Source organism: Aspergillus fijiensis (assembly GCF_003184825.1).
Source record: "Aspergillus fijiensis CBS 313.89 unplaced genomic scaffold BO72scaffold_24, whole genome shotgun sequence".
In the NCBI taxonomy this organism is placed as follows: domain Eukaryota; kingdom Fungi; phylum Ascomycota; class Eurotiomycetes; order Eurotiales; family Aspergillaceae; genus Aspergillus; species Aspergillus fijiensis.
Window position 1 is genome coordinate 274,673 of NW_024469000.1, and position 14,484 is coordinate 289,156.

The following is a 14,484-nucleotide window of genomic DNA, read 5'->3' on the forward strand; positions in this document are numbered from 1 at the left end:
GAAGCCGGCCAATGCGATGGGTTGTTGGATGCGGAGGCAGATTGATTGGAACTTGATGCTTTTCATAGGGTCCTCAAGACATTTATCTACTCGTTAGTGTTTCTGCTGTGAATGATACCCGGATTGACTTGATTGACCAGACGGATATTGGGATGTGAACAGCTAGCTATGTCTGGATTGTGCTGCTTCAATGCAGCAGCACAATAGGAAGACTTGGCCTTGGCGCATGCCTGGTCAGCCTCAGATAATAGCTTGGAGCTAGAATCTGCTGAAGGTGTCCTGTCGTGTCGTGTCGAACACGTCCCGGATTTTCTAACCCTGACACGACACGTATAGATTGTCCTTGTCGGCTGTCGGGGGTTCCGACTGCGCTGCATATCAGCAGCACCCTAGTAGTCTACTGGTCATGACCTGCCGGTCCCTGGTACTGCTTGAACTACTGGCATTGAGAATTACGAAATCCTCTTAGATCGGTTTCAACCCATGGTTCCTGCAATTCCCATTCCAGAGAACTGCAATGGAGAATTGAGGACAGAGGAGTTCGTGCTGCGAGACAATGAAACGATTTTCTTTTCTCAAGATCACTCACTGTCTGGTGAATGGAAATCCGGCTACGGAAAGCATAGCAGTAAGTCCAGTCCAACTTGAAACACTATATTTTATACTAGATAGATCTGGTCTACTCATAGCCTGGAGCATTGGTGTAGTCAGTAAATCCGAGTATCTCCCGACGGGGTAATGGGAGTGGTTGGGTTGACTTTGAACTCTCCAGGGAGGGAAGTTATCTGCAAGGGACCGAGTGCTGACCCAGGCATGATCGTGTAACCCTCCCCCCCCTCCAGAGGGAAGCACGCACAGCTTGGACCGGAGCACAGTCGCACCACTCGATTCGGGCTTAGTTGTGCTGCAATCCTCGCATGGCAAATCCTCGATCGGGTCAATATGAATGAGGGGCGTGAGCGTACCAATAAGAGCAGCCTTGCGCTTCCTCGTTGATTACCGAGTACTATGTATAATGATAAGTACTTATTATGATGAGCGTTGGGTGCATGGCCTGTATGTATGTAGTACAGTACTGTACTGTGCAGAGTAACATAGTACGATGCACCCTTGCTCATGCCAGAGTGTGTGGATGGGAGGGAGATAGAGAGGAGGATAACGTTAGATCATGGGCAAGTTGTACTCCGATGTGCCAGAGGAAACTCGCACTCTGTGATAGAGTGATCGCGTCGCGTCCGCGTCCGCATTCCGATAGGAAAAGGAATACTCACCGTTCGTCGGTAAATCGAAACAGGGAGAGTCAATTCGCATGCTACGGTCTTGGTTTTAGATGTCAAAAGAGGTACGAGTATACATACTTTTTGTGGATGAAACACACGGAAGCTAAATACTCAGATAATTAGATATCTTGAGACACTTCGTGTTGGATGGGTGTTAGGCGCAGTGCAAGGGCAGGTTACGGTAACTTTAGGTAACTTACTAGGCAGTCTACTCTACTAGGTATGCCGTGGACTCCTAGGCTTCAGGCTTAGAACTAGATTGATTACATACAGCAGTGGCCAATGAGAGCCTCATGGAGGCAGTTTCCACGGTCCGGGCACTGGATGGTGTGGAGTCTGCCTCATTTTGACTACGGTAATTAACTTACTTGCTTAGTATTATTCTAGTTGGAGTAGTGAACAAGTATGAGAATGTACTCCAGGTTGTACATATGAGTATATGCTCAGCAGAGTACATACTATTGATTGATTCATATCTAGCTATACTGGTCTCTTCGAAGCTACCAGAGCCATTTTCTGGAACCACACATGTGGCTCAAGTACTCCGTACAATTTAGATTAATCCTTTGTATGTATCATTTATCATCGAATATCCCGATCCTGCTGCATGGACCAACTGACGGCCTCGACTGACCTGTGTCTTTCCAGCGGTACTTAGTCAGATTCTGCACTAATTATTATTAGTTAGTTAAGTACTCATATTAATACCTCTTCAAGTGATAATGTTTGTATTACATGTACGGAGTACCCTACCACCAAACATTTAGTTAAAACCTAATCAGACGTGCTCATTCAGTAAGGCACTGGCCTGAGTAGCTAATCCCCTCAACTGGGATCTCGACAAGACTATTTGTATCTCGGTGGGCAGCGTGCTAGACTCCAGAGTCTATTCTACTAGCCAGCGCCCCCGTGTTAGGCCGCAGGAACCATCCACAACCACATGGTTTTTGTACTTCTCGAATGTGCTTCAGTGGTGACTAACCTCTCTGAGGGTTTTCGTCATCTGGATTGAGCATTAGCAGCTCTCGAATCCATGGACTGGGGCCGCACTGGTGGGGGCGAGGGTTTTTTTCGCCCTTTCATTTGCACCCTCCCACCGGGCAGTCCGGGCGCTTTCGCTTCCACTTTTGTCTCTTCTGTTCTTCTTTGTTTCAACATGATCACGATAGCCATACCATGTGTTCATCTGTTTCCCTTTGTATATGTGTAGGTAAGTTATTTCAATGATTAGTGGGCATCTTTTCCAGCCCCGTCGGCTTCATCCAGCCTTCCGGCGAACTAGTCTAGGGCACAGCTTCAGGGCCGATCCCAAGGAACAAATGGTGGGATTTAGGCTGCAAGCGGAAACCGATCTACGAATGACAGAGTACCTCAGGCATCCGCAAGGCCAAGCGGAGAATGAAATAAAACCCATGACGATAAGGGCCCATGGGACGCGAATGGGACCGGGCGAGTCATAGCGCGTTGCCGAAAAGAAAAAATCCCAAAAAGAAAAAAAATCCCAAATAAATCAAGCAAAACGAAAGGAGGAAGCAAAAGACCTCGGGCAGTCTCAGCTTGGGTGGGTTATCCACCGAGTATGCATCATTCAAGTCAGGTCCTTGCAGATTTCCATACAGCTTTGCTCGGCCATTTGCCCTCATTACATGTAATGTCTTCTGGTACTCCGTACTCTCTCTCTTGTTCTAATATTCTGCCAGAAGAATTACTATGCAAGTGCAGTCAATTATCTGCTTGCCTGCCCCTTGACTCCTTATCCAAGTCCTCCCGGTCTTGTACAGTACGTATGAGTATGCACATATCAAGGAAATCGGACCCAGCCACCGTCTGCTCCCCACCTATTCTCTCTCTCTCTCTCTCCTTGCGCCAGGATCATGCTACATACACATCGTGAGCAGATGCTCGAGGAGGACTAAGTCCGTGATGCAACACCACCATTATCTGTGAGAGGTGCCAATCGTCATTAAATACTCGACGGGCTCATCTACTGCTGGTCATTCTACACAATCGGGGATCCTCTCAAGAGAACGGGTATTGGCACCTTCAAGCTATCGTTATTTCGTTTCCTACTTCACTTAGCGACCATGGACCGCCCTGAGTTGTCAATGATATACAGGAAAGCGATTGTATCATCCAGCACACTCTCCCTACCACCTGGGGGACATGAGAACGGGGGACAATAGGGTCGCGTGCGATAGAAATAAGAATCATGTCAAGTTGCAAGCCCGCAGGATGCAGCAGTCATCTGGTTCGAGGGCGATTCGGTTGGGCTGGGTCCGATGGTCGACGTAGGTATCCACCACCACCTCTCAATACCCGTATGTATAGTCCAGGTACGTATGGTCTATCCAAGAGCCTTGATCTCACTAGTCGAGGGCCCGCAAAGACAGCCTGGTTTCATCATGACAAAACGGAGGATGTTTTAATTTCTTCGATTGAGAAGCTGCTATGGAAATGATCATAGCGAGGGACAATTCGATATGAGGAAAGCTCCAGTTCTCGAATACTCATAAAGACTGCAGGGTAAATTACATCCACGATAGTGCTCATGTATTGTACTGTGCAAATTGATGAGCCTCAAACTAAGCACGATTGGAGGTGGAACAAGCTAAATCATACATCCTGTAAGGTTGTACACCCGGCATACAAGAAACAGTCATTGCATAAAGATACCTAAGTTAATACTGTACTACGGAGACTTGTGTACGGAGTACCGATGTATGTAAGTTTGGTGTACAGTACCTACAATACTAGACGACTTATCACTAGATCCTCCTGGGTTGCGGTAAGGCCACACGATCCCACCTGCACGTCGAAATCCAGATCTACACCCACCCAATGCACACTCACAGCTGCTGAGCCGGTCATAGGGTTGGTTCAACCAGGATTGTCTACCCAACAAAGAAGAGCAAAATGGAGGAGAAAATTTTGGTAGAAACACGACTATTCCAGTAGTAGTCGGCAAACTTTCGTCCCACCCAGCTGGCAGGTACAGACAGAACTGTAGACTGCTGCGCCCCTCCTCACTTCTTCCCTTCTGCGGCTGCTGGTGCTTGTTGCTTGTTGCTTGTTACCCACTGAGTAGTTTGCTTGCAACAACAGCAGCAGTGCTGCTGCTGCTGCTGCAATTGATGAAATAAGAGCCTGGAGTTGAGTACGCCTTGCCCTCAAGCAGTCAGCACCTATGATTATTCATTCTTAACTTCTAGCCGTTTGTCCTATTTAGGATCCATTGAATTGGAATTTTTTGTTGGTATTATTATATTATTATTATTACTACGGAGTACTTTGATTTTTATTTGAATTTTTTTTTTCCCTTTTCTTGGACCCAGGTTTGATTTTCCCCAAAGAATTAATTAGTTCGTTTGTTCGTCTAACGAGTTTCTCTGCTTCTCCCGTCCTTGGTCTGCCCTAGCAAAGTAGTAGCCTCTTGCCCATTCTTCCTCGTTTCCTTTCCCTTTCTTTTCCTTTCTCTCCCCTCCATCGGATCCTCTGAAGAAATATCTTTTCTTCCTACCCCTCTTCTTTCTTCGTTCCTCTTTCCTCTTTCCTCTTTCCTCTCTTCTCACCTCCCCTCCCCCCACCCCATTTTTGTCCTCCCTGTTCTCTTCTTGAGTTCTTCCACCCTTCCCTTGTGTGCTTTTCGGAAAACACGGAGTCGGTTTCGCGGATAGTTCTGTGTCTTTTCCCTCTCTTAACTATTTCTCTTTGGATTTGCTTCCTATTATCTCTCCACCTCGCCGGAGTTATCTCGCTTGTCCAGTTCCTGGTTTCTCTGTGACGTCCCTGTCTTCACGCATATTCGCGCCACGCCAAAGCAACGCATCTCTCGTCTCTAAGCCAATACATACGTTGCGATTTTTGACATTGCCTGGTAAGTAGAGTATATCTTATGATATCGAAGTCTTCTTTGGTTTTTTTTTTTTTTTGCTTTTTATGTTTTTTTGCCTGTTCTATCCTCTCTTGGCTTGAGTCATCACGTTTTCATTTTCTGCCCATCGATGGTGCTTGCGCGGGAACAATTCGGCCATACCGGTTATCAAACGTCCCTCTACGATCAACATCACATCAAGCGCCTTCAACATGGTTGTCGATCAATCAGCAGCCTGCTCGCGGACATCTGGGGCACAAATCTGAAGGCAGAACCTTTGCCGAGTTGACTTCCCGATGATGCACCACGCGCCCGCGGCTTCTCATCGCTACGGTCGCTCGAATAATTCTGTCTACGCTGAAGATCGCTACTTCTCCATTGTCGCCATTGACCGGCTTGGTTCGATTCTCTCCTGTTTCTGAGTAGCGCAGTGAAGGGGGGATTGGATGGGCGAATTGACACGGTCGCAACCGGGCGCGGATGGACCAGAATTTCGGGATATGTCATCGACGAATGCGGCTATGAACGGGCTGAAAGCTCCAGCGATTTGCACACAATGACCCTGAGCATACTCGCCATTCCGGTGCTTGTCTATTAACGCCCTAAATCTCACATTTCCGGCTATTCTGCTGCCATCACCCGGAGGAACCTGAGTCTTGGCGCAGGAAGGGAGCGAATTCCATGTCGGGCTGATCCCTTCCTGTTACCTATCCTTATCCTCTTCCATCTTTTCTCGCTTGGTCCGCTCGAAGCCAAAAAACTCCCCATCGATTCGCCCTCAACAAAGACCCTCTCAGTCCCTTCGTCTCGTTTTCTACTGATTTCATTTGCTTCTGGCTTGTCCATGTTCCGCTTTTGAATTGCATTATTCTGCTTTTTGCATCGTCTTTGTTGCCTTTTGATTTGTATTCCCTGGTTGATACACTGCTCCTTTCATCATTCCCCGAGTTGCTGTGAAAATCCTGTCGCTCTGGCCAATTGTCCATCCCACATCACTAACCAAAGCTCCTTATATTCTCAGGAAGTGATTTGTCTTAATCATTTTCCGAACCTGAACGATCCTACGTCTTACTCCTTGACGACTTGAACGAACCCCTTGTCGCACGGGCCATTTTCGGTATAGAAAAGTTGATTTCGCTCGAGTTCATTCTCCTTCCGCCTGCACTTTAAGGTACGATGATCTATGTCTTCATCTCGCAGTCGCTCGGACAGTGCTACTGTTCGAGCTTGAGAATTGGGGTTCCAGCTTACTAACATTAGCTTGTCACCGCGCAGATACCGTTGCCGCAATTATCGTTACGAAAGTCGAACTTTTACGTCAATATGTCTTTCCAGAACTTTGAATCTTTCCAAAACCAGCACCCTGCTGCTGATGCTGCTGCCGCCGCTCCCGGTGCTCCTGCTACCGCGGACACCACCATGACCGGCCAGGCTGATCCTAGCACTGCTGCTTTCCAGGGACCTGCTCCCGGTGAGCCCAATGCCGCTCCTGTCCCCCAGCAGGCTAATGAGGGCAAGACTACCCTCTGGTATGTCGATTCAAACTCCGCAAAGGGTATGTCATGAAAAACTTACCGAATCGTCCTTTAGGATGGGCGAACTTGAGCCCTGGATCGATGAGAACTTCGTTCGCAACTTGTGGTTCCAGATGGGTGAGCAGGTCAACGTTAAGATGATCCGTGACAAGTTCTCTGGGTGAGTAATGCATAAATGCTTCTGAATTGAAGGCGATCCTAATGTTGGTAGTAGGAGCAACGCCGGATACTGCTTCGTTGATTTCGCCTCCCCCGCTGCTGCTGCCAAGGCTCTGTCCCTCAACGGCACCCCCATGCCCAACACCAACCGCCTGTTCAAGCTCAACTGGGCTACCGGTGGTGGTCTCGCTGATCGCAGGTAAGGGTCTTCAATTTTTCGACACGATATGAACATGCCTGAGTTAACTTTGCCTCTAGCCGTGATGACCGTGGTCCCGAATACTCTATCTTCGTCGGTGACCTTGGCCCCGAGGTCAACGAATACGTGCTCGTCTCTCTCTTCCAGAGCCGCTTCCCGTCTTGCAAGTCGGCTAAGATCATGACCGATCCCATCAGTGGCATGTCCCGTGGTTATGGCTTCGTCCGCTTCTCCGACGAGAACGACCAGCAGCGTGCCCTGAGCGAGATGCAGGGTGTTTACTGTGGTAACCGCCCCATGCGCATCTCCACCGCTACTCCCAAGAACAAGGGACCCGGCGTTGTTCCTGGTGCCATGGGTATGCCCGCCGGGCCGGGCATGTACCCTCCCATGGGTGCTCCCCCTATGGGCTTCTACGGCGCTCCCCAGCCCATGAACCAGTTCACCGACCCTAACAACACCACTGTTTTCGTCGGTGGTCTGTCTGGCTATGTCACTGAGGATGAGCTCCGCTCTTTCTTCCAGGGCTTCGGCGAGATCACCTACGTCAAGATTCCCCCTGGAAAGGGTTGCGGCTTTGTCCAATTCGTTCAGCGTCACGCCGCCGAGATGGCCATCAACCAGATGCAGGGTTACCCCATTGGTAATTCCCGTGTTCGCTTGAGCTGGGGTCGCTCCCAAAACAACTCTGGCCCTGCTGGCAGCCCCTACCGTCCTGCTCCCCCTCCGCCTCCCATGTACCCTTCGATGGGCATGCCCCCCGCACACCAGTACGGCGGCTTTGCTCCTATGAAGGTCAGTTCCCCCCAGTGAGCGGCCCTGGCAGCACTCGGACCTGGGTTTATTGACTCCAATGTCTAGTAAAAGAGCGTTCCTCTTTAGTTTGAAAGAAACAGCAGGAGTTTTGCGTCATTTCACGATGGGTCTCTTTTGTGTGTCATAACCAGTCTGCTATTATTTCTGCGAAAGTTACCCTCTATAGCTCTGGATGAGCATTTTCTCCTGTGCTACGTACTTCATATGCGAGCGCTTTATTTTTCCTTTAGCAGCATTTGAGCTCTGTTTCTATTTCTATCATATCTTATCCTATTTTATCTTGATGTTTCTACTTCTTACCTCCCCCTCCAATTCCCCTCTCATCCAGTCTGTTGTATGCGTTTCGTTCCATTCCAATGCCTCTCAACCCCTATCTTACATTGATTATTATGTCTTATGGGCCTCCACAGGTCTTATCCTTATGTGTACGACAGCAATCGGATTTGTTTCATTTGCGCATTGGTTCCCATATACTCCCTGGGCAGGCTTTTTGCGAAAAGTTCATCTGAGATTCCCCTTTCATGAAGCAATCCAATCAAGTGTCTCGTTCTGAGGATGTCGCGCTGTGCTTTCTGATCGTTTTGTGGGCCTGTATAACATTCACCCGTTGCGGCGTCTTCGCCATTTATTCCTTCAATTCTGTTCCCTGTGGAACATACCGTTTTCGATACATGCTTTAATGCTTTCTCTCTCTCGCGCGACGGTGTCATAAACGAATACCTCTGATCTATGTCGTCGTCCCCTCTCTTGACTGTACTCGCAAAGCGTCATGACTTGGTATTTGGAGTGATGGGCTTTACTCGCTTTGCCTGCTTCTTGATCTAATCTGTAGTTGTCCTTGGGGTCCCATTGAGGTCTAGCCGATGGGGCTTAGCCTTGAGGGCGCTGAACTTGCTTTGTTGTAATATGGTTTTTCATTTATTTATTTACTTCTCTTTTTTTGTTTCTTTGCGGTGCGGACGATTCCCCTTTAGCCTGACAGGATTTTGACCCTGTCCTCCTGCTGCTGTTGTCGTTCTTGCCATTATAACTGTTCTTACCTGCCATATCGAAGTGGCGATATATTGGCTCGCGGGGAGCTGAGCTCATTCCGCTATGTAGTATATGGAACTTGGAACCTTGAACGCGATATAGATGCCTGTCTACTACCGATTAGGTATTGATTGAGTTGACCTCCCATAGATTGCAGGAAAGCGTCCGATCAAGGCAGGTGCTGGTCCTGCTCCCTGGTCCTGCTCCTTCTGCTTCTCCTACTTACTTATCATCATTGTCCATTGCCTATTGTCCATATGGACGTCCCATCTACCTCCAGCTTAGGTATCTAGGTACTAGTATCCATCCACCGACCTTTCCTCCTCCTCCTCCTCCTCCTCCTACTCCTTATCCCGCCTTCCTTCCTTGCTCTTTCCCTTTCTCTGTCTCTTTCCCTTTCTCTGTCTCTTTCTCAATTACTCCCCTTCTGTCTGTGCATTTCCACTCTGTCATCTCGTTTTATACTTGCTCTCCATCTCAATCCCAGGCCTGCTCTTGGGTCTTCCTCAATATAATCACCGTTTGAGGAGGGTCTTTATACTTGACATATCTTACTATCCGTCGATTCTTCCTTGCTCAGTTTATCCATCGCCTCGCCCTTCGCCCCTCTCCCCAAATAGAGATACCCACGACAAGAAGTTTCAATATGCGCTACGAAAATTGGGATGTGCTTATCTTCCCCGAAACTTCCAAGGTGCCTCTCCAAGAATTCAAGACGCAATGTTTTGTCACCAAGGACAAAGGTTAGTAGTGCTCAAGGAGTTTACGGTCAGATGAATGTGTGCGTTCTCTGCTAACGCTCGTGCAGAATCTCCCTACCTGCACAGCCCAGCCCTTATCAACCCAGCCTCATGCTCCATACCACAAGGCAATATGGGACAGTTGCCGGTATTGACTACGTTCATCCCAAGCTTGCGTCAAAATACTCCTTTTCGAGTGTCCATTCATAGCTGGGATAGGCCTGTGCCTAGCCGGTTCATGGAAAGTCTTCTTCAGCCAGATGATTCATTGCTCTTCGAAGTCCGCGTCTTCATCGACGGGCTTTGCGTGTCGTAAGCAACCTTCAGTCGCCTGCAGGCTCCTTCATTCGGAGTCGTGCTTGCTAATATCCTGTAGCGGTAGCGTGTTTACTCAGAGATCCTCTTGGCCTCATGTTCTCGGTAAGTCTTGATGCCCTCGAGTCGGACGTGACATGCAAGCAGAGCTGACTGAGATGACTCTGCCGGCTTAGACCTGAGTTCCTGTGCGTTTCAGAAATCCCTTCCAATCCTCTGCTGTTCGAGTGAGCTTCCTGACTTAGTTTCGCCCAGATGTCGATAAAAGCGGCAACCAAGATCGTCTCCGTTTCCCTACGTTTCACCATGAAATCCTGAAGCAACCGCATTGGGATGCTGGTGAACTCTACGGCAGGATCAGGGTAGTAATTGCCGAAGGGTTTTCGCGACCTCACCGCTCGCCTCCCTTCGAACGTGTGAAAGAAGTCATCGCATTTGCTTTCCAGCATGCTCCTCTCCGTGAGTTGTGCTATGAATCACTTGAGCTTACAAGCCTCACTGACAAGAACTAGAGATTCTTGAGTACTCCGAAATTGCCTGGCCGAATCCCTCTATGTGGACGCGTGAGTCCCGGCTGTTTAAGTACAACTCTAGGTGTGCTATAAGCGACATGAAAGAACCTGAAGATAGCCACGCGCACTCACCTTCAAGACATGAGGGTCGACAAATCTTGGCCACTAGAAGCCAGACCAGCAACCAATCTGGGTGCAGCTCTTGGACTTACCGCAATTATCAGCGGCAGGTACCCCAATGGCAAGGCCAACCAGGCGAGTCCAGATGGCTGCCTCAAGAACAATTCGTAACAGATCCCTTCATTGACCCCTGCGTGCTCGACCCGGCTGCACGCCACCGAGGAGCTAGAGCGTCCTGGGAAGATGTTCCTATGCCAGACTATACGTCCAACTCCAGTAGTAGCCGCGCCATTTCAAGCATGACAGGCATCAGTTATGAACACAGCAAGCATCCTAGTATTGTTACCCCTATCGACGAGGAGTCGTACACTCAGTTGTTAGAAGCGCTGAGTCCTGCACCCCTCAACTGTGGCACGTATGCGCCCACAAACACACCTTCGACTGCGCTGCCCATGGGGACTAAGCTTTCGGCGGCAGCGAGAGCTCGATCTGCGTCTTATTCGAAGAGCACAGGACGAGCATCCGAACTGAGAGAGACATCGGTGCCCGAGACCAGGGAAATGTCGGCTTCAAGCACGAAGACAAACCCGGCTGCTGAAGCTGCAGCAACAGGCAAGGTGCATACCAGTCCAAGCACGCATGTCAAGAGTCGCAAGGAAGGTCTATCTTACGAGAACAAAGAGAATGAATTTTCGGTAGAGACATCTGGGAAAGACAGTGGCAAGGCTCGCCAGACACCGCTGAGGCCTACAGTACGTGCCAGCGGAATGATGGGTACGCCAACCGAGCCCAAGGCGGATCTATCATCTGGCTCTGCTGGTGGAAGCGAGGACCTTCGCGAAGCCAAACAGGTACCCATCTTGCTGTCTCCCACTAAAGACTTACCTATGGGTGGACACCTGGTTCATCATGCGAACCTTGATGGCTCCCTTGAGACGAGACCGCCGCTTGTTGCCAGCATGGCCGTGGATGTGGCAGAGATCGATTAGTCTTATCGTTACATTACTACTAGGCGCAGTCTCTTTAATATGTTTCACTGTCGGATGATTGTTTCACCTTGAACTCTACCTTCTGTGTTACTCTACGTGTGATTCATGCTCTGTTTCCAATAATAGGCGTGCAGGTACAGTACATGGGACTGATGCTGGATTGCTGGGTCGCTGGACGCTGGACACTGGACACTGGACACTGGACACTGGACACTGGACATTCATTGATCATACCTATATATCTATCCCTATCGAAAGAGTCTGTCAGTCGTCGAAGGCAAAATTAACATGTTTAGCATGCATGAGAATTGAGAAATTGCATTGCGATGTCAATTCAATGAAACAAGTTCTCACATGGGTCGGTTTCTTCCCCAATAGCTCTCTCTAGCCCAAACCCGGAAGGTGTGCGTGCCCCTTCACTTGCCCTTTACATTTCTTCTTACTCTGCCTTCTCGATTTCTCTACTCACTTTCCCCTCTTACTTATTTCTTTCTTCGCCTCAAGCGCTCTCTTGTCATCGTCTCTGTCATAAAATCTCAAATTGTTGCTGACGATGGACAAACACCACGTCCTTCCGCACGAGGCTTTAGCAGCATCCTCCACTTTGAGTACTCCATTCACAGATGTACTTTCACAGTATGAGTCCGGCTCGCCTGCGGGGTTCGCACATTGGGCTTATGATCCATCGCCATATTGGAAACTCATTGATCGGGCGTCTACTCCAGCAGAGGGGACGAACCCGCTTCCATCACCTACATCTCATGTAATCCCAACGCCACGTCTCATACAACCCCAGATTGTGGCTTCATTTGCCCCTGCGAATCTAAAACGCGAACCAAGCCCCAATATGTGGAGCAAAGAAGAGCCCCAAGCGCGCAAGCCAACGGTTGTTGTCGTCGAAGCGTGGAACATGAAGGATTCACCCGCGAAGATTTCACGTTTCGCAGATGTAGACTTGGATTACCTGGAAGATGTTGTGGTTCTTTTCTGCTTTGGTGTTCTCACGACGCAAGCACTGCTCCTTCCGCGTTTTCAGTTCAATTTCTCGAAAAGTCGTCGTTGGGGAGTCAAGCTCACCATGTATGGGCACACTATCATCAAGTCGACCGTTTATGATACTCAAAAAGAGGCCAAATCCGATGTCTGTCGCGCTGCACTGAACAAGCTGCAACTTGATTTTCCGGATTGGATTTTGCCTGATGATTTTGACAACATTGAATCGTCGGTCGATTGGGATTGGGTTGATCTCCTCCAAGGCAAGAGACTCTATCATCGCATGTTTTAGGCCCATCTGACCAGCTTCCCGGCAGAATTCTGTACCCACAATGGCTTTGAATTGCCCCGCTACACTAGAATCATGCACGGAAACGAGATTTATCACAAGGTTCAGGTCCACCGTACGACCTACACTGGCAGAACTGGGACCTATGCTGAAGAAGAACTCTCACGAAGATCATGCGCCTTGTTGGCTCTGCGGCATCTATACATCGATGGCTCTGAAACAAATAGCAACCTCTCGGGCACGCTGACTCTGGAGGGGATGGATGCTAGGTTGCTCGCCTTGGTTCCAAGAGACCCTGTCCAGGCACGGACCTACATCTGGGGGAATTCCAACCATGCAAAAGCCTCTCGCAAGAAGACGAAACGTGAACGTATCGTGCAGTTCCAGAAGAAGAAACGACCAATTGAACATAAGCCCTCAGCTGGGTTCCCTAACGAGGTTGATGGCAACAGAAAGCGCCCCAAAAGCGTCCCTCGGAACTCAAACATGTTGCCACTTCAACACTCCAGGTTGGCATCGATTGAAGTACCTGCCGAGAAAGAAGAAAAGAGGTGGGCAGTGATGCCCTGTCAAATCCAGAGGCAGATACATGATCTGGCTTCGTCTACTGAAAGATTGCAAAGTAGGTCCCATGTGCTTGCTCTTGTGCTTGTTGGCCAAGCTGCTAACTATATGCTTCTACGTACAGAGGTCTGCGATCTCCTCCGTTTGGAATACCCCGAGATCCGAGTTGACAGACAGGACGGGCGCTTGGTCGACACACGCGGAGAATATACTGCAGGGGCTTACTTCAAGACCGATCCATTCCTCCGACGCGCCGGCGCCGTCGGCCCCGTGACCGGTCTGCAGGACAGCAGGTCACTGGCCGAACAAGCCTGTGCCGAAGAGGTTATTAAGTACTTGATACGGATGGTCGAAGAGGACGAAGAGCTTGAGACCAAAATTGCGAAACAGCGTCAGAGTGTCGAACAGTGGAAAGCCAAGAATGAAGAAACTATGATGCATGATCACCAGTAGTAGTGCGCGTTGTTGGGAAACCAGCTGTCAGTTAACCATGACTTAATGCCAGATTCAAGAAGTGCCCACGGAAAGATGATGTTTCCTGAGCGTAGTCTGTCTATTTTCGAAGGATAATTTAATTCTGGTGTCATCGTGTGTTGTACGTTGGCGGTTTTGTTTTCAGGGATGGAGGATAAGGACTGGAGGGGAATTGGTTCCTGTGTGTCTGGGTCTTAGTGCAGGACAGTACAAGTGTTCTCTATATGGATGGCCCCAGCTGCGCTGATGGAGAATTGACTATCTTGATGAATGTGCGAGTCATAAAAACAGCGGCGACGCGACGACATATTGTAACAATGGAATTGCTATGATCACTTTTACCATACCCTGACGAGACTAGAAAGTTCACTGAATAGGCCTGGTTTGCAGTAGGCCGGCTGAAGCGCACCAGATCTCTTGTGAAAAAGGCGGGCGGAGCAGATATTCCAGCACGACATAGATAGAGAATCGCATATAGGCAGGGAGCAAGCAATGTTGCAACGCAGATCTCGGCTGAAATTGAATACGATGTAAAAATGAAGTGAGGCAGAAAGAAAAAGGCTAAGAGAAGACGTCAACCCTCTTCCTCGATTCAT

At 49.1% G+C, this 14,484-nt stretch overlaps 4 protein-coding genes across 4 annotated transcripts; all 4 read left to right on the forward strand.

Annotated features, from left to right (window-relative positions):
* Positions 1-6,474: 6,474 nt before the first annotated feature.
* On the forward strand, positions 6,475-7,857 carry BO72DRAFT_496471 (RNA-binding protein; the record flags this gene model as incomplete). The annotated part of the gene is made up of 4 exons (XM_040948628.1): positions 6,475-6,680; positions 6,742-6,846; positions 6,901-7,044; positions 7,104-7,857. The coding sequence occupies 4 exons, from the start codon at positions 6,475-6,477 to the stop codon at positions 7,855-7,857; spliced, it is 1,209 nt and encodes a 402-aa protein (XP_040801150.1).
* An 88-nt stretch (positions 7,858-7,945) lies between these two features.
* BO72DRAFT_113423 (uncharacterized protein) lies at positions 7,946-8,596 on the forward strand. Its single transcript, XM_040938961.1, has one exon. It carries the CDS (start codon positions 8,033-8,035, stop codon positions 8,411-8,413), a length of 381 nt encoding a protein of 126 aa, XP_040801151.1. The 5' UTR covers positions 7,946-8,032; the 3' UTR covers positions 8,414-8,596.
* A 942-nt stretch (positions 8,597-9,538) lies between these two features.
* On the forward strand, positions 9,539-11,568 carry BO72DRAFT_429379 (uncharacterized protein; the record flags this gene model as incomplete). Its single annotated transcript, XM_040943070.1, has 6 exons — positions 9,539-9,635; positions 9,701-9,944; positions 10,009-10,052; positions 10,124-10,135; positions 10,203-10,406; positions 10,460-11,568. 6 exons carry the CDS (start codon positions 9,539-9,541, stop codon positions 11,566-11,568), a joined length of 1,710 nt encoding a protein of 569 aa, XP_040801152.1.
* Positions 11,569-12,121: 553 nt separating this feature from the next.
* BO72DRAFT_527908 (uncharacterized protein) lies at positions 12,122-13,867 on the forward strand (the record flags this gene model as incomplete). The annotated part of the gene is made up of 3 exons (XM_040950138.1): positions 12,122-12,793; positions 12,854-13,472; positions 13,539-13,867. The coding sequence occupies 3 exons, from the start codon at positions 12,122-12,124 to the stop codon at positions 13,865-13,867; spliced, it is 1,620 nt and encodes a 539-aa protein (XP_040801153.1).
* Between the last annotated feature and the right edge of the window lie 617 nt (positions 13,868-14,484).

Excerpts from the sequence above, each read along its gene's own strand:
- BO72DRAFT_113423 (XM_040938961.1), top strand. The coding sequence starts at position 8,033 with ATGAGCATTTTCTCCTGTGCTACGTACTTCATATGCGAGCGCTTTATT.